Below are 26,153 nucleotides of genomic sequence, written 5' to 3'. Positions count from 1 at the left end.
CCTGACAGTGCTGACCTGACTGTGGTACCTGACAGTACTGACCTGACTGTGGTACCTGACTGTGCTGACCTGACTGTGGTACCTGACAGTACTGACCTGACTGTGGTACCTGACAGTGCTGACCTGACTGTGGTACCTGACTGTGCTGACCTGACTGTGGTACCTGACTGTGGTACCTGACTGTGGTACCTGACAGTACTGACCTGACTGTGGTACCTGATAGTGCTGACCTGACTGTGGTACCTGACAGTACTGACCTGACTGTGGTACCTGACTGTGGTACCTGACAGTGCTGACCTGACTGTGGTACCTGACAGTACTGACCTGACTGTGGTACCTGACTGTGGTACCTGACAGTGCTGACCTGACTGTGGTACCTGACAGTGTTGACCTGACTGTGGTACCTGACAGTGCTGACCTGACTGTGGTACCTGACAGTACTGACCTGACTGTGGTACCTGACTGTGGTACCTGACAGTGCTGACCTGACTGTGGTACCTGACAGTGCTGAGCTGACTGTGGTACCTGACTGTGTTACCTGACAGTGCTGACCTGACTGTGGTACCTGACAGTACTGACCTGACTGTGGTACCTGACAGTGCTGACCTGACTGTGGTACCTGACTGTGTTACCTGACAGTGCTGACCTGACTGTGGTACCTGACTGTGGTACCTGACAGTGCTGACCTGACTGTGGTACCTGACAGTACTGACCTGACTGTGGTACCTGACAGTGCTGACCTGACTGTGGTACCTGACAGTACTGACCTGACTGTGGTACCTGACAGTGCTGACCTGACTGTGGTACCTGACAGTACTGACCTGACTGTGGTACCTGACAGTGCTGACCTGACTGTGGTACCTGACAGTACTGACCTGACTGTGGTACCTGACAGTGCTGACCTGACTGTGGTACCTGACAGTACTGACCTGACTGTGGTACCTGACTGTGGTACCTGACAGTGCTGACCTGACTGTGGTACCTGACAGTACTGACCTGACTGTGGTACCTGACAGTGCTGACCTGACTGTGGTACCTGACTGTGCTGACCTGACTGTGGTACCTGACTGTGGTACCTGACAGTACTGACCTGACTGTGGTACCTGACAGTGCTGACCTGACTGTGGTACCTGACAGTACTGACCTGACTGTGGTACCTGACTGTGGTACCTGACAGTGCTGACCTGACTGTGGTACCTGACAGTACTGACCTGACTGTGGTACCTGACTGTGGTACCTGACAGTGCTGACCTGACTGTGGTACCTGACAGTGTTGACCTGACTGTGGTACCTGACAGTGCTGACCTGACTGTGGTACCTGACAGTACTGACCTGACTGTGGTACCTGACAGTGCTGACCTGACTGTGGTACCTGACAGTGCTGACCTGACTGTGGTACCTGACTGTGTTACCTGACAGTGCTGACCTGACTGTGGTACCTGACTGTGGTACCTGACAGTGCTGACCTGACTGTGGTACCTGACAGTACTGACCTGACTGTGGTACCTGACAGTGCTGACCTGACTGTGGTACCTGACTGTGTTACCTGACAGTGCTGACCTGACTGTGGTACCTGACTGTGGTACCTGACAGTGCTGACCTGACTGTGGTACCTGACAGTACTGACCTGACTGTGGTACCTGACAGTGCTGACCTGACTGTGGTACCTGACAGTACTGACCTGACTGTGGTACCTGACTGTGGTACCTGACAGTGCTGACCTGACTGTGGTACCTGACAGTACTGACCTGACTGTGGTACCCGACAGTGCTGACCTGACTGTGGTACCTGACTGTGCTGACCTGACTGTGGTACCTGACTGTGGTACCTGACAGTACTGACCTGACTGTGGTACCTGACAGTGCTGACCTGACTGTGGTACCTGACTGTGGTACCTGACAGTGTTGACCTGACTGTGGTACCTGACAGTGCTGACCTGACTGTGGTACCTGACTGTGGTACCTGACAGTGCTGACCTGACTGTGGTACCTGACTGTGGTACCTGACAGTGCTGACCTGATTGTGGTACCTGACAGTACTGACCTGACTGTGGTACCTGACAGTACTGACCTGACTGTGGTACCTGACAGTGCTGACCTGACTATGGTACCTGACAGTGCTGACCTGACTGTGGTACCTGACAGTGCTGACCTGACTGTGGTACCTACTAGTAGTGACCTGACTGTGGTACCTGACAGTGCTGACCTGACTGTGGTACCTGACAGTACTGACCTGACTGTGGTACCTGACTGTGGTACCTGACAGTACTGACCTGACTGTGGTACCTGACAGTACTGACCTGACTGTGGTACCTGACAGTGCTGACCTGACTGTGGTACCTGACAGTGCTGACCTGACTGTGGTACCTGACAGTACTGACCTGACTGTGGTACCTGACAGTGCTGACCTGACTGTGGTACCTGACAGTGCTGACCTGACTGTGGTACCTGACAGTGCTGACCTGACTGTGGTACCTGACAGTACTGACCTGACTGTGGTACCTGACAGTGCTGACCTGACTGTGGTATCTGACAGTACTGACCTGACTGTGGTACCTGACAGTACTGACCTGACTGTGGTACCTGACAGTGCTGACCTGATTGTGGTACCTGACTGTGGTACCTGACAGTGCTGACCTGACTGTGGTACCTGACAGTACTGACCTGACTGTGGTACCTGACAGTACTGACCTGACTGTGGTACCTGACAGTGCTGACCTGACTGTGGTACCTGACAGTGCTGACCTGACTGTGGTACCTGACTGTGGTACCTGACAGTGCTGACCTGACTGTGGTACCTGACAGTGCTGACCTGACTGTGGTACCTGACAGTGGTACCTGACAGTGCTGACCTGACTGTGGTACCTGACAGTGCTGACCTGACTGTGGTACCTGACAGTGCTGACCTGACTGTGGTACCTGACAGTACTGACCTGACTGTGGTACCTGACAGTACTGACCTGACTGTGGTACCTGACAGTGCTGACCTGACTGTGGTACCTGACAGTACTGACCTGACAGTGGTACCTGACAGTACTGACCTGACTGTGGTACCTGACAGTACTGACCTGACTGTGGTACCTGACAGTGCTGACCTGACTGTGGTACCTGACTGTGGTACCTGACTGTGGTACCTAAGAGCACCAAGGTGACAGATCTCGGGTGTCTCCTTAAGGGGTTGTTGACCTCCTTCAAGAGGTCAACAAGGGATCAACAGTTGGTGTGTTTGGTCGCTCTAGGGAGCAACTTGTCACACGTGATCAGTTCACACTTGCTCAGGGAGACACTGGTCGACCTTCGGGAGTGTATAGACGTATTCCAGACAATCAGAGACAATCAGATCCCACCTTCAGGGAAAGGTTCCGGAGGAAATACAGAAGGCAACCTTTCGCTCAGACCAGAAACATTCAGACAAGCTTGTTGTAAACTGTAGGTTAAAAGTTGGTGATCTTTGATGGGAATGAAAAACACGAATACAACCTTGATCAGGGAAGAGGCAAACCATCACAGCCTGGTGGTCCCTAGTAATCACCCCTGGCGGTCCAGGGACCGCCAGAGACCGCCAGGGGAAGCCAGGGGCCACTAGAGACCGCCAGGGGTCACCAGAGACCGACAGGGGAAGCCACAGGCTACCAGAGACCGTCAGGGGAAGCCAGGGGCCGCCAGAGATCGCCAGGGGCCACCAGAGACCCCCAGGGGAAGCCAGGGGCCACCAGAGACCGCCAGGGGAAGCCAGGGGCCAAAAGAGACCGCCAGGGGCCACCACAGACCCCCAGGGGAAGCCAGGGGCCACCAGAGACCGCCAGGGGAAGCCATGGGCCGCCAGGGGCTGCCAGACCCCCCCCTCAGGGGAAGCCAGGGGCCACCAGAGACCGCCAGGGGAAGCCAGGGGCCACCAGAGACCGCCAGGGGAAGCCAAGGGCCACCAGAGACCGCCAGGGGAAGCCAGGGGCCACCAGAGACCGCCAGGGGCCGCCAGCGACCGCCAGGGGAAGCCAGGGGCCGCCAGAGACCGCCAGGGGAAGCCAGGGGCCGCCAGAGACCGCCAGGGGAAGCCAGGGGCCACCAGAGATCGCCAGGGGAAGCCAGGGGCCACCAGAGACCGCCAGGGAAAGGCAGGGGCCACCAGAGACCGCCAGGGAAAGCCAGGGGCCACCAGAGACCGCCAGGGGCCGCCAGCGACCGCCAGGGGAAGCCAGGGGCCGCCAGAAACCGCCAGGGAAAGCCAGGGGCCGCCAGAGACCGCCAGAGGAAGCCAGGGGCCGCCAGAGACCGCCAGGGGCCGCCAGAGACCGCCAGGGGAAGCCAGGGGAAGCCAGGGGCCGCCAGAGACCGCCAGGGGAAGCCAGGGGCCGCCAGAGACCGCCAGGGGAAGCCAGGGGAAGCCAGGGGCCGCCAGAGACCGCCAGGGGAAGCCAGAGACCGCCAGGGGCCGCCAGAGACCGCCAGGGGAAGCCAGGGGAAGCCAGGGGCCGCCAGAGACCGCCAGAGGAAGCCAGGGGCCGCCAGAGACCGCCAGGGGAAGCCAGAGACCGCCAGGGGCCGCCAGAGACCGCCAGGGGAAGCCAGGGGAAGCCAGGGGCCGCCAGAGACCGCCAGGGGAAGCCAGAGACCGCCAGGGGCCGCCAGAAACCGCCAGGGAAAGCCAGGGGAAGCCAGGGGCCGCCAGAGACCGCCAGGGGAAGCCAGGGGAAGCCAGGGGCCGCCAGAGACCGCCAGGGGAAGCCAGGGGCCGCCAGAGGGTGAGAGAGAGTGGGGGAGATTGAGAGAGAGGGAGAGAGAGATGGGGGGGGGGGGTTATCTTGAGATGATTTCGGGGCTTAGCGTCCCCGCGGCCCGGTCCTCGACCAGGCCTCCTTTTTGCTACACACCCGCAAGAAGCAGCTGTCTAACTCCCTGGTACCTATGTACTGCTAGGTAACAGGGGCAACAAGGTGACAGAAACATTTTGCTCACTTGTCTCCGCCTCCACCGGGGATCGAACCCGGAACCTCAGGACCACGAATCTGAAGCGCTGTGCACCCAGCTGTCAGGCGCCACGGGTGGTGCCCCGGGGGGGGGGAGGGGGGAGGAGGTAATGACAGCCTGGTGGATCACCACCAACAAGCGGTCATTCACTCTAAAGACCGCTACTGTCCGTTAAATATGGCGGGAACTGTGACACCCTCAACCCCCCCCCCCCCCTCCAGTGTACTCACCTAGTTGTGCTTGCGGGGGTTGAGCTCTGGCTCTTTGGTCCCGCCTCTCAACTGTCAATCAACTAATGTACAGGTTCCTGAGCCTACTGGGCTCTATCATATGTACACTTGAAACTGTGTATGGAGTCAGCCTCCACCACATCACTGCCTAATGCATTCCATCCGTTAACTACTCTGACACTGAAAAAGTTCTTTCTAACGTCCCTGTGGTCCATGTGGGTACTCAGTTTCCACCTGTGTCCCCCTTGTTCGTGTACCGCCAGTGTTGAAAAGTTATCTTTATCTACCCCTGTAAAATTCCTCTGAGAATTTTGTAGGTTGTGATCATGTCTTTCCTTACTCTTCTGTCTTCCAGTGTCGCAAGGTGTATTTCACGCAGCCTTTCCTCGTAACTCATGCCTTTTAGTTCTGGGACTAGTCTAGTGGCATACCTTTGAACTTTTTCCAGCTTCGTCTTGTGCTTGACAAGGTACGGGCTCCATGCTGGGGCCGCATACTCCAGGATTGGTCTTACATATGTGGTGTATAAGATTCTGAATGATTCCTTACACAGGTTCCTGAACGCTGTTCTGACGTTAGCCAGCCTTGCATATGCCGCTGATGTTATTCTTTTGATGTGGGCTTCGGGAGACAGGTTTGGTGTGATATCAACTCCTAGATCTTTCTCTCTGTCCGTTTTACATAGGAATTCATCTCCCATTCTGTATCCTGTGTCTGGCCTCCTGTTTCCACCGCCTAGTTTCATTACCTTACATTTACTCTGGTGGAACTTTAGTAGTCATTTGTTGGACCATTCATTCAGTCTGTCTAGGTCATCTTGTAGCCTCATAATATCTTCCTCCGTCTTAATCCTCCTCATAAATTTTGCATCATCAGCAAACAATGAGAGGAACGATTCTATACCCTCTGGAAGATCATTTACATATATCAGAAACAGTATAGGTCCAAAGACTGAACCCTGCGGGGCTCCACTGGTGACGCCTCGTCAATCTGAAACCTCACCCCTCACATTGACTCGCTGTCTTCTGTTACTTAGGTACTCCCTTATCCAATGGAGTACCTTCCCTTTCACTCCTGCCTCCATCTCCAGCTTTCGCACTAGTCTCTAGTGTGGCACTGTGTTAAAGGCTTTCTGGCAATCCAAAAATATGCAGTCTGCCTACCCCTCTCTTTCTAGCCTGATTCTTGTTGCCTGATTGTAGAATTCAATTAACCCTGTGAGGCATGACTTACCATCCCAGAACCCATGTTGGTGTTGTGTCACAAAGTTCCTTCGCTCCAGATGTTACACTAGCTTTTTTCGCACAATCTTCTCCATCACTTTGCATGGTATGCAAGTTAGGGACACTGGCCTGGAGTTCAGTGCCTCCTATCTATCCCCCTTCTTGTATATTGCGACTACGTTTGCCGTCTTCCAAATTTTTGGCAGTTCACCTGTTACCAGTGATTTGTTATACACCATGGAGAGTGGCAGGCACAGTGCTTCTGCTCCTTCCTCTAGTATCCATGGTGATATTCCATCCGGGCCTATAACCTTTGTCACATCCAACTCTAGCAAAAGCTTCCTTACATCCCCACTGGTAATGTCAAACTCTTCTAGTGGTTCCTGGTTAATTATTCCTTCTCTTATCTCTGGGACTTTTCCTTGCTCTACTGTGAAGATCTCCTGGAATTTCTTATCGAGTTCCTCACACATTTCTTTGTCGTGTGTAGTGAATCTGTCTGTCCCTATCCTTAGTTTCATTACCTGTTCCTTCACTGTTGTCTTTCTCCTGATGTGGCTGTGCAGTAATTTGGGTTGGGTCTTGGCCTTGCTCGCTATGTCGTTTTCATATTGCCCTTCTGCCTCTCTTCTCACCCTGACGTATTCATTCCTGGCTCTCTGGTAACCTTCTCTGCTCTCAAGTGTCCTGTTATTTCTATAGTTTCTCCATGCTCTTTTACCTAGTTGCTTAGCTAGCTTACATCTCTGATTAAACCATGGGTTTCTCATCTGCATTTCATTTTTTTTTTCCTTTTGGGCCAGGATAAACTTGTTTGCTGCCTGCTTACACTTCTGCGTGAATTCTTGGACATGTCTATCATGTCTTGGGCCGTCTTTCCTCTGAGCTCTGTTTCCTGTGTTATATCCATTAGGAATTTTCTCATCTCCTCATAGTTTCCCTTACAGAATGCCAGCCTTTTGCTTTCAGTTCCCTTTCTAGAGTACTTTAACCCTTCTTCGACCAGATACTCAAACGTCAGTACACTGTGGTCGCTCATTCCTACAGTGGGCCTCGAAGTCAATTTCCCGTATGTCGAGTCATTCAGAGTGAAGACTAGGTCGAGTCTCGCTGGTACATCGTTTCCTCTCATTCTTGTGGGTTCCCTGACATGCTGGCTTAAAAAGCTTTTTGTTGCCACCTCCAGTAGTTTAGCTTTCCATGTTTCCTCTCCCATGTGGTTCCTTGTTATCCCAGTCTATCCTTTCGTGATTGAAGTCCGCCATGATGAGCAGATGGGATCAAATTCTACAGGCAGCAGAGGCTGCCCTCTCAATTGTTAACTGCCATGTTGTTTCTGTCATACTCTTGCCTGGGTCTTCTGTCATTTGGTGGAGGGTTATATATCACTGCTACTACTACTCTTGGTCCTCCCATCGTCATGGTGCCTGTAATGTAGTCTCTGAACCCCTCGCAGCCTGGGATAACCATCTCCTTGAAACTCCATTCCTTTCTCATGAGTAGGGCCACTCTGCCTCCTGCCCTTCCTTCCCTCTCTCTCCTTATTATATTGTAGTCCTGGGGAAACACGGCATTCATTATGATTCCTGAAGGTTTTGTTTCTGTGAGTCCGATTACATCCAGGTTTACTTCTTGAGCTCTTTCCCTAACTCCTCTTGTCTTGCTTGTAATCCCATTTATGTTCGAGTACGTCACCTTGAAGCTGACTCTTTTCTGTCCATTCTCAGTTTCTCTTGATACCACTGGAAACATGGAGGGTCCGGGATGGGGAGGGGGAAGGGGGGACCTGGGTTGTGAGGGGGCTGGGAGGATCTGGTTTGGAGAGGGTGGGAGCAAAGGGAGTCCATGGGGGGGTGGGGGGAGAAAGGAGGGCTTGGGGGGGAGGGGGAGAAAGAAGGGCTTGTGGGGGCTGGAGAGGAGGGAGGGCTTGGGGGGGGGGGTGAGGGAGAAAGGAGGGTTTACTGGGGTGGGAGTGAAGGGAAGGCTTAAGGGGGGGGGGATGAGGGAGAAGGGAAGGGATAGAGGGTGAGGGAGAAGGGAGGGCTTAGGATGGTGAGGGAGAAAGGGGGGGCTTGGGGGTGGGGGCTTTTATTGTCGGAGGTGGGTGTGATCCTCCTCCCAATGGGGCTGTCGAACTGACTGTGGAGGGTTCCCCACTCCCCTCTGGGGTCATAGGGTTCTGTTCCCTGATCCCTCTCCCTGTGCTCCTTCCTCGCTGCTGCTGCCCTCAATCTCTCCTCCCTGGTCACATCCCTCTGCAGGAATAACTTTTTGAACTTCAGTATATTGAATAGGCTGCTCTTCTTTGCTAAAATTTCTTTTGTGGTCTCGCTTTTGAAAACCACTTTTATCACTATCTCTGTCCTTGTTGTACCGGCCTAACCTGAAACCTTTTCTATATTTTGTTCTTCCCTGTCTATCTTTACCCCTTCAAGGATCTCTTTACTGTGGCTCTGTCCATCTCTCTCCTCTCCCCTGGACTGGCCCCTATTTGCTCCTTAATACCTACTATGATTACTGCTCTTTTCCTCTCTATCAGTCAGCAAGTGCATCTTAATTGCTGCTTCCTGAGAAGTAGCAACTTTCATGGCAATTTCCTGTACTGCGGAGACAGCTTCGGGTTTCTTCTAAGTATGCAAATGAGGGTTGTATTGTAGAAGTCCCTTCTACGGATATATTACCATCTTCCTGAGTGCTGGTTCATGTCTGGTATTGGGGAGGATTCTCTTTCAGGCTTTTAATCTTCTCCTTTGCCTCATTCAGCTCACCCTGCACGTTGGCTACCTTTTCCTCCATTACCTTGAGTTCCTCCCTGATCTCTCTCCACATCTGAAGGAGTACTCCTGAAACGCACCATCTTGTCCTCTTCCCTCTGTGTTACGTCTTTGCCCTGCCTAGTTTGTTTCATATTCAAATTTTCCAATCCAATGTGTGCATGTGTGTGTGTGTGTGTGTGTGTGTGTGTGTGTGTGTGTGTGTGTGTGTGTGTGTGTGTGGTGCGTGTGTGCGTAATGCATGTGCGTGTGGTGCGTGTGCGAGCGTGTGTGTGTGTGTGTGTGTGTGTGTGTGTGTGTGTGTGTGTGTGTGTGTGTGTGTGTGTGTGTGTGTGTGTGTGTGGTGCGTGTGTGCGTAATGCATGTGCGTGTGGTGCGTGTGCGAGCGTGTGTGTGTGTGTGTGTGTGTGTGTGTGTGTGTGTGTGTGTGTGTGTGTGTGTGTGTGTGTGTGTGTGTGTGTGTGTGTGTGTGTGTGGGTGTGTGAAGTGTGCATGTGCGTGCGTGTGTGTGTACTCACCTATTTGTATTCACCTATTTGTGCCTGCAGGATTGAGCATTGACTCTTGGATCCTGCCTTTCGAGCATCGGATGTTTACAGCAATAACTATGGTCCTATTTCCCTATCATACCTAGTTTTAAAATTATGAATAGTATTTGCTTCCACAACCTGTTCCCCAAGGGCATTCGATTTTTCCACTACTCTCACGCTAAAAGAAAACTTCCTAACATCCCTGTGACTCATCTGAGTTTCCAGCTTCCACCCATGTCCCCTCGTTCTGTTACTATTCCGTGTGAACATTTCGTCTATGTCCACTCTGTCAATCCCGCTTGGTATTTTATACATTCCTATCATGTCCCCCCCTCTCCCTTCTTCTTTCTAGTGTCGTAAGGGACAGTTCTCTCAGGCGCTCCTCATACCCCATCTCTCGTAGCGCTGGGACGAGTCTCGTTGCAAACCTCTGAAACTTTTCCAGTTTCCTTATATGCTTCTTCAGATGGGGACTTCATGATGAGGCGGCATACTTTAAGACTGGCCTCACGTAGAAAGTGTAAAGTGCCCTAAATGCCTCCATACATAGGTTTCTGAATGATGTTCTAAGTTTTGCTAGTGTAGAGTACGCTGCTGTCGTTATCCTATTTATATGTTCTTCAGGAGATAGATTAGGTGTTACGTCCACCCCCAGGTCTCTTTCTCACGTCGTCACAGGTAGGCAGTTCCCCTTCATTGTGTACTGTCCCTTTGGTCTCCTATCACCTGATCCCATTTCCACAACTTTAAATTTGCTCGTGTTGAACTCCAGTAGCCATTTCTCTGACCATCTCTGCAACCTGTTCAGGTCCTCTTGGAGGATCCTACAATCCTCATCTGTCACAACTCTTCTCATCAACTTTGCGTCATCTGCAAACATCGACATGTAGGACTCTACGCTTGTAAACATGTCGTTAACATATACAAGAAATAGAATTGGTCCCAGCACCGATCCTTGAGGTACTCCACTCATTACTGTTCGCCAGACCGGCTTCTCGCTCCTTACCGTAACTCTTTGGCTCCTTCCTGTTAGGTAGTTCCTTGCCCATGCTAAGACCTTTCCTCCCTTTTGTGTGTGTTTGTGTGTGTGTGTGTGTGTGTGTGTGTGTGTGTGTGTGTGTGTGTGTGTGACCTCACCTAGTTGTACTCACCTACTTGTGTTTGCGAGGGTTGAGCTCTGGCTCTTTGGTCCCGTCTCTCAACCGTCAATCAACAGGCCAACCGTCAATCAACAGGTGTGTGTGTGTGTGTGTCCCTTTAGTTTACAGTGGGGGGGGGGGGAGGGGGACCTTGGGATTAACACAGTATACAGTTCCCAAGTGAGCTCATGAGAGAGGTTCTGTGATTGTCTCCTTCACTATCATGATTTCTATTATATTCTATAGTATACTGAACAGATCACTGTGTGTGTGTGTGTGTGTGTGTGTGTGTGTGTGTGTGTGTGTGTGTGTGTGTGTGTGTGTGTGTGTGTGTGTGTGTGTGTGTGTGTGTTTACTAGTTGTGTTTTTACGGGGGTTGAGCTTTGCTCTTTCGGCCCGCCTCTCAACTGTCAATCAACTGTTTACTAACTACTTTTTTTTTTTTTTTTTTTTTTCCACACCACACACACACACCCCAGGAAGCAGCCCGTGACAGCTGACTAACTCCCAGGTACCTATTTACTGCTAGGTAACAGGGGCACTTAGGGTGAAAGAAACTTTGCCCATTTGTTTCTGCCTCGTGCGGGAAACGAACCCGCGCCACAGAATTACGAGTCCTGCGCGCTATCCACCAGGCTACGAGGCCCCAACACACACACACACACACACACACACACACACGAGGTGTGTGTGTGTGTGTGTGTGTGTTGAGTGCGTGTGTGTGTACCATAGTGAGTGTGTAACACTATGTACTTTTATTTATTTTACATACAACGAGCGACAGACACACACTATATTTGCCACAGGGGTCGTGTGGACTCCCCCCCCCCGACCCCTGTGACAGTCCACACTCCCACGCTCCTCTTTACCCACTCCCCCCACACTCACCCCCCCTCACCCACATTCCAGGTCAGATTCCAGGAAGGCTCAGCAGCCTCCAGGAGCACTGGGACCCCCACCAGGGGACCATGGCGTCCAGGAGAAAGTGACCAACACAGCACTCTTGGTGTTGAACAATGTGCAGTTTGGAGAGCAGCGAACCTGCAAGTGAAGCTCTGTCACGGTGACGGGTCCTGTCACGGTGACGGGTCTTGTCACGGTGACGGGTCCTGTCACGGTGACGGGTCCTGTCACGGTGACGGGTCTTGTCACGGTGACGGGTCCTGTCACGGTGACGGTGTCCTGTCACAGTGACGGGTCCTGTCACGGTGACGGGTCGTGTCACGGTGACGGGTCGTGTCACGGTGACGGGTCCTGTCACGGTGACGGTGTCCTGTCACAGTGACGGGTCCTGTCACGGTGACGGGTCTTGTCACGGTGACGGGTCGTGTCACGGTGACGGGTCGTGTCACGGTGACGGGTCCTGTCACGGTGACGGGTCTTGTCACGGTGACGGGTCGTGTCACGGTGACGGGTCCTGTCACGGTGACGGGTCTTGTCACGGTGACGGGTCCTGTCACGGTGACGGGTCTTGTCACGGTGACGGGTCTTGTCACGGTGACGGGTCCTGTCACGGTGACGGGTCCTGTCACGGTGACGGGTCCTGTCACGGTGACGGGTCGTGTCACGGTGACGGGTCCTGTCACGGTGACGGGTCCTGTCACGGTGACGGGTCCTGTCACGGTGACGGGTCCTGTCACGGTGACGGGTCCTGTCACGGTGACGGGTCCTGTCACGGTGACGGGTCTTGTCACGGTGACGGGTCCTGTCACGGTGACGGGTCCTGTCACGGTGACGGGTCCTGTCACGGTGACGGGTCCTGTCACGGTGACGGGTCCTGTCACGGTGACGGGTCCTGTCACGGTGACGGGTCCTGTCACGGTGACGGGTCCTGTCACGGTGACGGGTCCTGTCACGGTGACGGGTCCTGTCACGGTGACGAGTCCTGTCACGGTGACGAGTCCTGTCACGGTGACGGGTCCTGTCACGGTGACGGGTCTTGTCACGGTGACGGGTCCTGTCACCAGTGGTCACGTTAGTGTACAACAGTGATTTGGTTCTGGCTTTGATGCTCCTCCCCCATTCTATGAGTGGTGGTGGGTCCAATACCCATCCTGTGAGTGGTGGTGGGTCCAATACCCATCCTGTGAGTGGTGGTGGGTCCAATACCCATCCTGTGAGTGGTGGTGGGTCCAATACCCATCCTGTGAGTGGTGGTGGACCCCATACCCATCCTGTGAGTGGTGGTGGGTCCCATACCCATCCTGTGAGTGGTTGTGGGTCTCATACCCATCCTGTGAGTGGTGGTGGACCTCATACTCATCCTGTGAGTGGTGGTGGAACCCATACCCATCCTGTGAGTGGGTGAGGACCCCATACCCATCCTGTGAGTGGTGGTGGACCCCCATACCCATCCTGTGAGTGGTGGTGGACCCCATACCCATCCTGTAAGTGGTGGTGGGTCCCCATACCCATCCTGTGAGTGGTGGTGGGTCCAATACCCATCCTGTGAGTGGTGGTGGGTCCAATACCCATCCTGTGAGTGGTGGTGGGTCCAATACCCATCCTGTGAGTGGTGGTGGGTCCAATACCCATCCTGTGAGTGGTGGTGGGTCCAATACCCATCCTGTGAGTGGTGGTGGGTCCAATACCCATCCAGTGAGTGGTGGTGGGTCCAATACCCATCCTGTGAGTGGTGGTGGGTCCAATACCCATCCTGTGAGTGGTGGTGGGTCCAATACCCATCCTGTGAGTGGTGGTGGGTCCAATACCCATCCTGTGAGTGGTGGTGGGTCCAATACCCATCCTGTGAGTGGTGGTGGGTCTCATACCCATCCTGTGAGTGGTGGTGGGTCCAATACCCATCCTGTGAGTGGTGGTGGGTCTCATACCCATCCTGTGAGTGGTGGTGGGTCCAATACCCATCCTGTGAGTGGTGGTGGGTCTCATACCCATCCTGTGAGTGGTGGTGGGTCCAATACCCATCCTGTGAGTGGTGGTGGGTCCAATACCCATCCTGTGAGTGATGGTGGACCCCATACCCATCCTGTGAGTGGTGGTGGGTCCCATACCCATCCTGTGAGTGGTTGTGGGTCTCATACCCATCCTGTGAGTGGTGGTGGACCTCATACTCATCCTGTGAGTGGTGGTGGAACCCATACCCATCCTGTGAGTGGGTGAGGACCCCATACCCATCCTGTGAGTGGTGGTGGACCCCCATACCCATCCTGTGAGTGGTGGTGGACCCCATACCCATCCTGTAAGTGGTGGTGGGTCCCCATACCCATCCTGTGAGTGGTGGTGGACCCCATACCCATCCTGTGAATGGTGGTGGGTCCAATACCCATCCTGTGAGTGGTGGTGGACCCTTTACCAATCCTGTGAGTGGTGGTGGGTCCCCATACCCATCCTGTAAGTGGTGGTGGGTCCCCATATCCATCCTGTGAGTGGTGGTGGGTCCCCATACCCATCCTGTAAGTGGTGGTGGGTCCCCATATCCATCCTGTGAGTGGTGGTGGACCCCATACCCATCCAGTGAGTGGTGGTGGACCCCATACCCATTCTGTGAGTGGTGGTGGACCACATACCCATCCTGTGAGTGGTGGTGAACCCCGTACCCATTCTGTGAGTGGTGGAAGACCCCATACCCATTCTGTGAGTGGTGGTGGACCCCATACCCATCCTGTGAGTGGTGGTGGACCCCATACCTATCCTGTTAGTGGTGGTTTAACCATACCTATCCTGTTAGTGGTGGTGGACCCCATACCCATCTTGTGAGTGGTGGTGGACCCCATACCCATCCTGTGAGTGGTGGTGGGTCCCATACCCATTCTGTGAGTGGTGGTGGACCCCATACCCATCCTGTGATTGGTGGTGCGTCCCATACCCATCCTGTGAGTGGTGGTGGGTCCCATACCCATCCTGTGAGTGGTGGTGGACCCCATACCCATCCTGTGAGTGGTGGTGGACCCCATACCCATCCTGTGAATGGTGGTGGACCCCATACCCATCCTGTGAGTGGTGGTGGACCCCATACCCATCCTGTGAGTGGTGGTGGAACCCATACCCATCCTGTGAGTGGTGGTGGGTCCCGTACCCATCCTGTGAGTGGTGGTGGACCCCATGCCCATCCTGTGAATGGTGGTGGACCCCATACCCATCCTGTGAGTGGTGGTGGGTCCCATATCCATCCTGTGAGTGGTGTTGGACCCCATACCCATCCTGTGAGTGGTGGTGGACCCCATACCCATCCTGTGAGTGGTGGTGGACCCCATACCCATCCTGTGAGTGGTTGAGGGCCCCATACCCATCCTGTGTGTGGTGGAGGACCCCATACCCATCCTGTGAGTGGTGGTGGACCCCATACCCATCCTGTGAGTGGTGGTGGACCCCATACCCATCCTGTGAGTGGTGGTGGACCCCATACCCATTCAGTGAGTGGTTGAGGGCCCCATACCCATCCTGTGTGTGGTGGTGGACCCCCATACCCATCCTGTGAGTGGTGGTGGACCCCATACCCATCCTGTGAGTGGTGGTGAACCCCATACCCATCCTGTGAGTGGTGGTGGACCCCATACCCATCCCGTGAGTGGTGGTGGACCCCCATACCCATCCTGTGACTGATAATGACCCTATACCATCAAATGAGAAACTGTTTTATGTGGTACAAATCTCACACAAGCGATGGAAACAAGAGAAGTCGGTCACTCACATGAATAACGTGAATGATTGATTCATTTGTGCAAAGTGAACATTGCAACTTGAACTGACTCAACACAAACTTTCCCTTGCAAGACACAATGAAGAGCTAGAACAAAAATACAGACAGACATGTATTGTTCATAACCATTAACTGTGGAAAATTTTGTGGAGAAATTTGAACTCTTAGAAGACATGGTGGGTATTATAGTGGGTATTATGATGGGTATTATGGTGGGTATTATGGTGGGTATTATGATGGGTATTATGATGGGTATTATGGTGGGTATTATGGTGGGTATTATGGTGGGTATTATGATGGGTATTATGGTGGGTATTATGGTGGGTATTATGGTGGGTATTATAGTGGGTATTATGATGGGTATTATGGTGGGTATTATGGTGGGTATTATGATGGGTATTATGATGGGTATTATGGTGGGTATTATGGTGGGTATTATGGTGAGTATTATGATGGGTATTATGGTGGGTATTATGGTGGGTATTATAGTGGGTATTATGGTGGGTATTATGATGGGTATGATGATGGGTATTATGGTGGGTATTATGATGGGTGTTATGATGGGTATTATGGTGGGTATTATGGTGGGTATTATGGTGGGTATTATGATGGGTATTATGGTGGGTATTATGGTGGGTATTATAGTGGGTATTATGGTGGGTATTATGATGGGTATTATGGTGGGTATTATGGTGGGTATTATGATGGGTATTATGGTGGGTATTATGATGGGTATTATGGTGGGTATTATGGTGGGTATTATGGTGGGTATTATGATGGGTATTATGGTGGGTATTATGGTGGGTATTATGGTGGGTATTATGATGGGTATTATGGTGGGTATTATGGTGGGTATTATGGTGGGTATTATGATGGGTATTATGGTGGGTATTATGGTGGGTATTATGATGGGTATTATGGTGGGTATTATGGTGGGTATTATGGTGGGTATTATGATGGGTATTATGGTGGGTATTATGGTGGGTATTATGGTGGGTATTATGGTGGGTATTATGGTGGGTATTATGGTGGGTATTATGATGGGTATTATGGTGGGTATTATGATGGGTATTATGGTGGGTATTATGATGGGTATTATGGTGGGTATTATGGTGGGTATTATGGTGGGTATTATGGTGGGTATTATGATGGGTATTATGGTGGGTATTATGGTGGGTATTATGGTGGGTATTATGGTGGGTATTATGGTGGGTATTATGATGGGTATTATGGTGGGTATTATGATGGGTATTATGGTGGGTATTATGGTGGGTATTATGGTGGGTATTATGGAGGGTATTATGGTGGGTATTATGATGGGTATTATGGTGGGTATTATGGTGGGTATTATGGTGGGTATTATGGTGGGTATTATGGTGGGTATTATGATGGGTATTATGGTGGGTATTATGGTGGGTATTATGGTGGGTATTATGGTGGGTATTATGGTGGGTATTATGGAGGGTATTATGGTGGGTATTATAGTGGGTATTATGGTGGGTATTATGATGGGTATTATGGTGGGTATTATGGTGGGTATTATGATGGGTATTATGGTGGGTATTATGGTGGGTATTATGTGGGTATTATGGTGGGTATTATGATGGGTATTATGGTGGGTATTATGGTGGGTATTATGATGGGTATTATGGTGGGTATTATAGTGGGTATTATGATGGGTATTATGGTGGGTATTATGGTGGGTATTATGATGGGTATTATGGTGGGTATTATGGTGGGTATTATGATGGGTATTATGGTGGGTATTATGGAGGGTATTATGGTGGGTATTATAGTGGGTATTATGGTGGGTATTATGATGGGTATTATGGTGGGTATTATGATGGGTATTATGGTGGGTATTATGGTGGGTATTATGGAGGGTATTATGGTGGGTATTATGGTGGGTATTATGATGGGTATTATGATGGGTATTATGGTGGGTATTATGGTGGGTATTATGGTGGGTATTATGGTGGGTATTATGGTGGGTATTATGATGGGTATTATGGTGGGTATTATGGTGGGTATTATGGTGGGTATTATGGTGGGTATTATGGAGGGTATTATGGTGGGTATTATAGTGGGTATTATGGTGGGTATTATGATGGGTATTATGGTGGGTATTATGGTGGGTATTATGATGGGTATTATGGTGGGTATTATGGTGGGTATTATGTGGGTATTATGGTGGGTATTATGATGGGTATTATGGTGGGTATTATGGTGGGTATTATGATGGGTATTATGGTGGGTATTATAGTGGGTATTATGATGGGTATTATGGTGGGTATTATGGTGGGTATTATGATGGGTATTATGGTGGGTATTATGATGGGTATTATGATGGGTATTATGGTGGGTATTATGGAGGGTATTATGGTGGGTATTATGATGGGTATTATGGTGGGTATTATGGTGGGTATTATGGTGGGTATTATGGTGGGTATTATGGAGGGTATTATGGTGGGTATTATAGTGGGTATTATGGTGGGTATTATGATGGGTATTATGGTGGGTATTATGATGGGTATTATGGTGGGTATTATGGTGGGTATTATGGAGGGTATTATGGTGGGTATTATGGTGGGTATTATGATGGGTATTATGATGGGTATTATGGTGGGTATTATGGTGGGTATTATGGTGGGTATTATGGTGGGTATTATGGTGGGTATTATGATGGGTATTATGGTGGGTATTATGGTGGGTATTATGGTGGGTATTATGGTGGGTATTATGGTGGGTATTATGGAGGGTATTATGGTGGGTATTATAGTGGGTATTATGGTGGGTATTATGATGGGTATTATGGTGGGTATTATGGTGGGTATTATGATGGGTATTATGGTGGGTATTATGGTGGGTATTATGTGGGTATTATGGTGGGTATTATGATGGGTATTATGGTGGGTATTATGGTGGGTATTATGATGGGTATTATGGTGGGTATTATAGTGGGTATTATGATGGGTATTATGGTGGGTATTATGGTGGGTATTATGATGGGTATTATGGTGGGTATTATGATGGGTATTATGATGGGTATTATGGTGGGTATTATGGAGGGTATTATGGTGGGTATTATGATGGGTATTATGGTGGGTATTATGGTGGGTATTATGGTGGGTATTATGGTGGGTATTATGATGGGTATTATGGTGGGTATTATGGTGGGTATTATGGTGGGTATTATGATGGGTATTATGGTGGGTATTATGGTGGGTATTATGGTGGGTATTATGGTGGGTATTATGATGGGTATTATGGTGGGTATTATGGTGGGTATTATGTGGGTATTATGGTGGGTATTATGATGGGTATTATGGTGGGTATTATGGTGGGTATTATGGTGGGTATTATGATGGGTATTATGGTGGGTATTATAGTGGGTATTATGATGGGTATTATGGTGGGTATTATGATGGGTATTATGGTGGGTATTATGATGGGTATTATGGTGGGTATTATGATGGGTATTATGATGGGTATTATGTTGGGTATTATGATGGGTATTATGGTGGGTATTATGATGGGTATTATGGTGGGTATTATGATGGGCATTATGGTGGGTATTATGATGGGTATTATGGTGGGTATTATGGTGGGTATTATGATGGGTATTATGGTGGGTATTATGATGGGTATTATGATGGGTATTATGTTGGGTATTATGATGGGTATTATGGTGGGTATTATGATGGGTATTATGGTGGGTATTATGATGGGTATTATGGTGGGTATTATGTTGGGTATTATGATGGGTATTATGGTGGGTATTATGATGGGTATTATGGTGGGTATTATGTTGGGTATTATGATGGGTATTATGGTGGGTATTATGGTGGGTATTATGGTGGGTATTATGATGGGTATTATGATGGGTATTATGGTGGGTATTATGATGGGTATTATGGTGGGTATTATGGTGGGTATTATGATGGGTATTATGGTGGGTATTATGGTGGGTATTATGGTGGGTATTATGGTGGGTATTATGATGGGTATTATGATGGGTATTATGTTGGGTATTATGATGGGTATTATGGTGGGTATTATGGTGGGTATTATGGTGGGTATTATGATGGGTATTATGGTGGGTATTATGATGGGTATTATGATGGGTATTATGATGGGTATTATGATGGGTATTATGATGGGTATTATGGTGGGTATTATGATGGGTATTATGGTGGGTATTATGATGGGTATTATGGTGGGTATTATGGTGGGTATTATGGTGGGTATTATGGTGGGTATTATGGTGGGTATTATGATGGGTATTATGATGGGTATTATGTTGGGTATTATGGTGGGTATTATGGTGGGTATTATGTTGGGTATTATGGTGGGTATTATGATGGGTATTATGGTGGTATTACGGGCTCTAGGAATACGGGGTATTTCGAGGCTTAGTTGATTTTAACGGATTTTTATTTTTACGCTTATAACATAAACGTAACGGTATTTACAGCAACACTGTACCCTTGCAACACTGTACCCTTGCAACACTGTACCCTTGCAACACGGTACCCTTGCAACACTGTACCCTTGCAACACGGTACCCTTGCAACACTGTACCCTTGCAACACTGTACCCTTGCAACACTGTACCCTTGCAACACTGTACCCTTGCAACACTGTACCCTTGCAACACTGTACCCTTGCAACACTGTACCCTTGCAACACTGTACCCTTGCAACACTGTACCCTTGCAACACTGTACCCTTGCAACACTGTACCCTTGCAACACTGTACCCTTGCAACACCGTACCCTTGCAACACCGTACAGACAGCCCAGTACCCGTCTACGGTACAGACAGCCCGGTACCCGTGTACGGTACAGACAGCCCAGTACACGTGTACGGTACAGCCAGTCCAGTACCCGTCTACGGTACAGACAGTCCGGTACCCGTCTACGGTACAGACAGCAACTCCCATTTTCTAGTCCGATGATTTTTGGGAGACTATACGTCAAAATACGTCGTGGTATGAGAAGTTGAGGAGGCATCCAAGGAGGCAGCCAAGGAGGCAGCCAAGGAGGCAGCCAAGGAAGCAGCCAAGGAGGCATCCAAGGAGGCAGCCAAGGAGGCAGCCAAGGAGGCAGCCAAGGAGGCAGCCAAGGAGGCAGCCAAGGAAGCATCCAAGGAGGCATCCAAGGAGGCAGCCAAGGAGGCAGCCAAGGAAGCAGCCAAGGAGGCAGCCAAGGAGGCAGCCAAGGAGGCAGCCAAGGAGGCAGCCAAGGAGGCAGCCAAGGAGGCAGCCAAGGAGGCAGCCAAGGAGGCAGCCAAGGAAGCAGCCAAGGAGGCAGCCAAGGAGGCAGCCAAGGAGGCAGCCAAGGAGGCAGCCAAGGAGGCAGCCAAGGAAGCAGCCAAGGAGGCAGCCAAGGAAGCAGCCAAGGAGGCAGCCAAGGAGGCAGCCAAGGAGGCAGCCAAGGAGGCAGCCAAGGAGGCAGCCAAGGAGGCAGCCAAGGGGGCAGCCAAGGAGGCAGCCAAGGAAGCAGCCAAGGAGGCAGCCAAGGAGGCAGCCAAGGAGGCAGCCAAGGAGGCAGCCAAGGAGGCAGCCAAGGAGGCAGCCAAGGAGGCAGCCAAGGAGGCAGCTAAGGAGGCAGCCAAGGGGGCAGCCAAGGAGGCAGCCAAGGAAGCAGCCAAGGAGGCAGCCAAGGAGGCAGCCAAGGAGGCAGCCAAGGAAGCAGCCAAGGAAGCAGCCAAGGAGGCAGCCAAGGAGGCAGCCAAGGAGGCAGCCAAGGAGGCAGCCAAGGAGGCAGCCAAGGAAGCAGCCAAGGAAGCAGCCAAGGAGGCAGCCAAGGAGGCAGCCAAGGAGGCAGCCAAGGAGGCAGCCAAGGAGGCAGCCAAGGGGGCAGCCAAGGAGGCAGCCAAGGAAGCAGCCAAGGAGGCAGCCAAGGAAGCAGCCAAGGAGGCAGCCAAGGGGGGCAGCCAAGGAAGCAGCCAAGGAGGCAGCCAAGGAGGCAGCCAAGGAAGCAGCCAAGGAAGCAGCCAAGGAGGCAGCCAAGGAGGCAGCCAAGGAGGCAGCTAAGGAGGCAGCCAAGGGGGCAGCCAAGGAGGCAGCCAAGGAGGCAGCCAAGGAGGCAGCCAAGGAAGCAGCCAAGGAAGCAGCCAAGGAGGCAGCCAAGGAGGCAGCCAAGGAGGCAGCTAAGGAGGCAGCCAAGGAGGCAGCCAAGGAGGCAGCCAAGGAAGCAGCCAAGGAGGCAGCCAAGGAGGCAGCCAAGGAGGCAGTACATAACTACCCCGGGATAACAACAACCCAACAACTACACAACACCTGAGACAACAGTCACCACATGGTTGGGAAACTTTACAGTTAAACTCACCTAGTTGGCAACACTTAGTGGTTGACGCAGTGTATTACTGCAGGGAATGTGCGGTTCTGGGGGGGGGGCTCTTGCGTCACGCAGTCTGCTCTCTGGGGGGATCTTGCGTCACGCAGTGTGCTCTCTGGGGGGCTCTTGCGTCACGCAGTGTGCTCTCTGGGGGGCTCTTGCGTCACGCAGTGTGCTCTCTGAGGGGCTCTTGTGTCACGCAGTGTGCTCTCTGGGGGGCACTTGCGTCACGCAGTGTGCTCTCTGGGGGGGCTCTTGCGTCACGCAGTGTGCTCTCTGGGGGGTTCTTGTCTCACGCAGTGTGCTCTCTGGGGGGCTCTTGCGTCACGCAGTGTGCTCTCTGGGGGGCTCTTGCGTCACGCAGTGTGCTCTCTGGGGGGCTCTTGCGTCACGCAGTGTGCTCTCTGGGGGGTTCTTGTCTCACGCAGTGTGCTCTCTGGGGGGCTCTTGCGTCACGCAGTGTGCTCTCTGGGGGGCTCTTGCGTCACGCAGTGTGCTCTCTGGGGGGGCTCTTGCGTCATGCAGTGTGCTCTCTGGGGGGCTCTTGCGTCACGCAGTGTGCTCTCTGGGGGGCTCGTGTGTCACGCAGTGTGCTCTCTGGGGGCTCTTGCGTCACGCAGTGTGCTCTCTGGGGGGCTCTTGCGTCACGCAGTGTGCTCTCTGGGGGGCTCTTGCGTCACGCAGTGTGCTCTCTGGGGGCTCTTGCGTCACGCAGTCTGCTCTCTGGGGGGCTCTTGCGTCACGCAGTGTGCTCTCTGGGGGGCTCTTGCGTCACGCAGTGTGCTCTCTGGGGGGCTCTTGCGTCACGCAGTCTGCTCTCTGGGGGGCTCTTGCGTCACGCAGTGTGCTCTATGGGGGGCTCTTGCGTCACGCAGTCTGCTCTCGTGGGGGCTCTTGCGTCACGCAGTGTGCTCTCTGGGGGGCTCTTGCGTCACGCAGTGTGCTCTCTGGGGGGCTCTTGCGTCACGCAGTGTGCTCTCTGGGGGCTCTTGCGTAACGCAGTGTGCTCTCTGGGGGGCTCTTGCGTCACGCAGTGTGCTCTCTGGGGGGCTCTTGCGTCACGCAGTGTGCTCTCTGGGGGGCTCTTGCGTCACGCAGTGTGCTCTCTGGGGGGCTCTTGCGTCACGCAGTGTGCTCTCTGGGGGGCTCTTGCGTCACGCAGTGTGCTCTCTGGGGGGCTCTTGCGTCACGCAGTGTGCTCTCTGGGGGGCTCTTGCGTCACGCAGTCTGCTCTCTGGGGGGCTCTTGCGTCACGCAGTGTGCTCTCTGGGGGGCTCTTGCGTCACGCAGTGTGCTCTCTGGGGGGCTCTTGCGTCACGCAGTGTGCTCTCTGGGGGGCTCTTGCGTCACGCAGTGTGCTCTCTGGGGGGCTCTTGCGTCACGCAGTGTGCTCTCTGGGGGGGCTCTTGAGTCATGCAGTGTGCTCTCTGGGGGGCTCTTGCGTCACGCAGTGTGCTCTCTGGGGGGCTCTTGCGTCACGCAGTGTGCTCTCTGGGGGGCTCTTGCGTCACGCAGTCTGCTCTCTGGGGGGCTCTTGCGTCACGCTGTCTGCTCTCTGGGGGGCTCATGCGTCACGCAGTGTGCTCTCTGGGGGGCTCTTGCGTCACGCAGTGTGCTCTCTGGGGGGGCTCTTGCGTCACGCAGTCTGCTCTCTGGGGGGCTCTTGCGTCACGCAGTGTGCTCTCTGGGGGGCTCTTGCGTCACGCAGTGTGCTCTCTGGGGGGCTCTTGCGTCACGCAGTGTGCTCTCTGGGGGCTCTTGCGTCACGCAGTGTGCTCTCTGGGGGCTCTTGCGTCACGCAGTGTGCTCTCTGGGGGGGGCTCTTGCGTCACGCAGTGTGCTCTCTGGGGGGCTCTTGCGTCACGCAGTGTGCTCTCTGGGGGGCTCTTGCGTCACGCAGTCTGCTCTCTGGGGGGGCTCTTGTGTCACGCAGTGTGCTCTCTGGGGGGCTCTTGCGTCACGCAGTCTGCTCTCTGGGGGGCTCTTGCGTCACGCTGTCTGCTCTCTGGGGGGCTCTTGCGTCACGCAGTGTGCTCTCTGGGGGGGCTCTTGCGTCACGCAGTCTGCTCTCTGGGGGGCTCTTGCGTCACGCAGTCTGCTCTCTGGGGGGCTCTTGTGTCACGCAGTGTGCTCTCTGGGGGGCTCTTGTGTCACGCAGTCTGCTCTCTGGGGGGGGGGCTCTTGCGTCACGCAGTGTGCTCTCTGGAGGGCTCTTGCGTCACGCAGTGTGCTCTCTGGGGGGCTCTTGCGTCACGCAGTGTGCTCTCTGGGGGGCTCTTGTGTCACGCAGTGTGCTCTCTGGGGGGCTCTTGCGTCACGCAGTGTGCTCTCTGGGGGGCTCTTGCGTCACGCAGTGTGCTCTCTGGGGGGCACTTGCGTCACGCAGTGTATTACTGCAGGGAATGTGCGGTCCTGCAGGCTCTTGCGTCACGCAGTGTGCTCTCTGGGGGGCTCTTGCGTCACGCAGTGTGCTCTCTGGGGGGCTCTTGCGTCACGCAGTGTGCTCTCTGGGGGGCTCTTGTGTCACGCAGTCTGCTCTCTGGGGGGCTCTTGCGTCACGCAGTCTGCTCTCTGGGGGGCTCTTGCGTCATGCAGTGTGCTCTCTGGGGGGCTCTTGCGTCACGCAGTGTGCTCTCTGGGGGGCTCTTGTGTCACGCAGTCTGCTCTCTGGGGGGCTCTTGCGTCACGCAGTGTGCTCTCTGGGGGGCTCTTGCGTCACGCAGTGTGCTCTCTGGGGGGCTCTTGCGTCACGCAGTGTATTACTGCAGGGAATGTGCGGTCCTGCAGGCTCTTGCGTCACGCAGTGTGCTCTCTGGGGGGCTCTTGCGTCACGCAGTGTGCTCTCTGGGGGGCTCTTGCGTCACGCAGTGTGCTCTCTGGGGGGCTCTTGTGTCACGCAGTCTGCTCTCTGGGGGGGCTCTTGCGTCACGCAGTCTGCTCTCTGGGGGGCTCTTGCGTCATGCAGTCTGCTCTCTGGGGGGCTCTTGCGTCACGCAGTGTGCTCTCTGGGGGCTCTTGCGTCACGCAGTCTGCTCTCTGGGGGGCTCTTGCGTCACGCAGTGTGCTCTCTGGGGGGCTCTTGCGTCACGCAGTGTGCTCTCTAGGGGGCTCTTGCGTCACGCAGTGTGCTCTCTGGGGGGCTCTTGCGTCACGCAGTGTGCTCTCTGGGGGGCTCTTGTGTCACGCAGTCTGCTCCCAGGGGGGGGGGTTGTGTCACACAGTCTGCTCCCAGGGGGGGGGGGGGTTGTGTCACACAGTCTGCTCCCAGGGGGGGGGGGGTTGTGTCACACAGTCTGCTCCCAGGGGGGGGGGGTTGTGTCACACAGTCTGCTCCCAGGGGGGGGGGTTGTGTCACACAGTCTGCTCCCAGGGGGGGGGTTGTGTCACACAGTCTGCTCCCAGGGGGGGGGGGGTTGTGTCACACAGTCTGCTCCCAGGGGGGGGGGGTTGTGTCACACAGTCTGCTCCCAGGGGGGGGGGTTGTGTCACACAGTCTGCTCCCAGGGGGGGGGTTGTGTCACACAGTCTGCTCCCAGGGGGGGGGTTGTGTCACACAGTCTGCTCCCAGGGGGGGGGTGTTGTGTCACACAGTCTGCTCCCAGGGGGGGGGTTGTGTCACACAGTCTGCTCCCAGGGGGGGGGGTTGTGTCACACAGTTTGCTCCCAGGGGGGGGGGTTGTGTCACACAGTCTGCTCCCAGGGGGGGGGGGTGTTGTGTCACACAGTCTGCTCCCAGGGGGGGGGTTGTGTCACACAGTCTGCTCCCAGGGGGGGGGTTGTGTCACACAGTTTGCTCCCAGGGGGGGGGTGTTGTGTCACACAGTCTGCTCCCAAGGGGGGGGGTTGTGTCACACAGTCTGCTCCCAGGGGGGGGGGTTGTGACACACAGTCTGCTCCCAGGGGGGGGGTTGTGTCACACAGTCTGCTCCCAGGGGGGGGGGGTTGTGTCACACAGTCTGCTCCCAGGGGGGGGGGTTGTGTCACACAGATGCTCCCAGGGGGGGGGGTGTTGTGTCACACAGTCTGCTCCCAGGGGGGGGGGTTGTGTCACACAGTCTGCTCCCAGGGGGGGGGGGTTGTGTCACACAGTCTGCTCCCAGGGGGGGGGGGTTGTGTCACACAGTCTGCTCCCAGGGGGGGGTGGGTTGTGTCACACAGTCTGCTCCCAGGGGGGGGGGTTGTGTCACACAGTCTGCTCCCAGGGGGGGGTTGTGTCACACAGTCTGCTCCCAGGGGGGGGGGTTGTGTCACACAGTCTGCTCCCAGTGGGGGGGGGGTTGTGTCACACAGT

General features: G+C 53.5%; 3 protein-coding genes across 3 annotated transcripts in view; 1 reads left to right on the top strand and 2 right to left on the bottom strand.

Annotated features, from left to right (window-relative positions):
* CalpC (calpain C) overlaps positions 1 to 26,153 on the bottom strand; it is a 348,733-nt gene that overhangs the window by 230,029 nt on the left and 92,551 nt on the right. The gene's annotated exons all lie outside the window — the stretch shown is intronic.
* Positions 12,030 to 14,573, bottom strand: LOC138362688 (zinc finger protein 512B-like). The gene is made up of 2 exons (XM_069321140.1): positions 14,570 to 14,573; positions 12,030 to 12,820 (listed from the first exon to the last, which is right to left on the bottom strand). The coding sequence occupies exons 1-2, from the start codon at positions 14,571 to 14,573 to the stop codon at positions 12,030 to 12,032; spliced, it is 795 nt and encodes a 264-aa protein (XP_069177241.1).
* Positions 18,924 to 21,558, top strand: LOC123757241 (axoneme-associated protein mst101(2)-like). The gene is made up of 2 exons (XM_069321133.1): positions 18,924 to 19,251; positions 20,522 to 21,558. Exons 1-2 carry the CDS (start codon positions 18,924 to 18,926, stop codon positions 21,556 to 21,558), a joined length of 1,365 nt encoding a protein of 454 aa, XP_069177234.1.

The sequence above is a fragment of the Procambarus clarkii genome, chromosome 1, assembly GCF_040958095.1.
Source record: "Procambarus clarkii isolate CNS0578487 chromosome 1, FALCON_Pclarkii_2.0, whole genome shotgun sequence".
Classification (NCBI taxonomy): domain Eukaryota; kingdom Metazoa; phylum Arthropoda; class Malacostraca; order Decapoda; family Cambaridae; genus Procambarus; species Procambarus clarkii.
The sequence above is the reverse complement of the archived record's forward strand: the minus strand, read 5'-3'. Positions and strand labels throughout refer to the sequence as shown.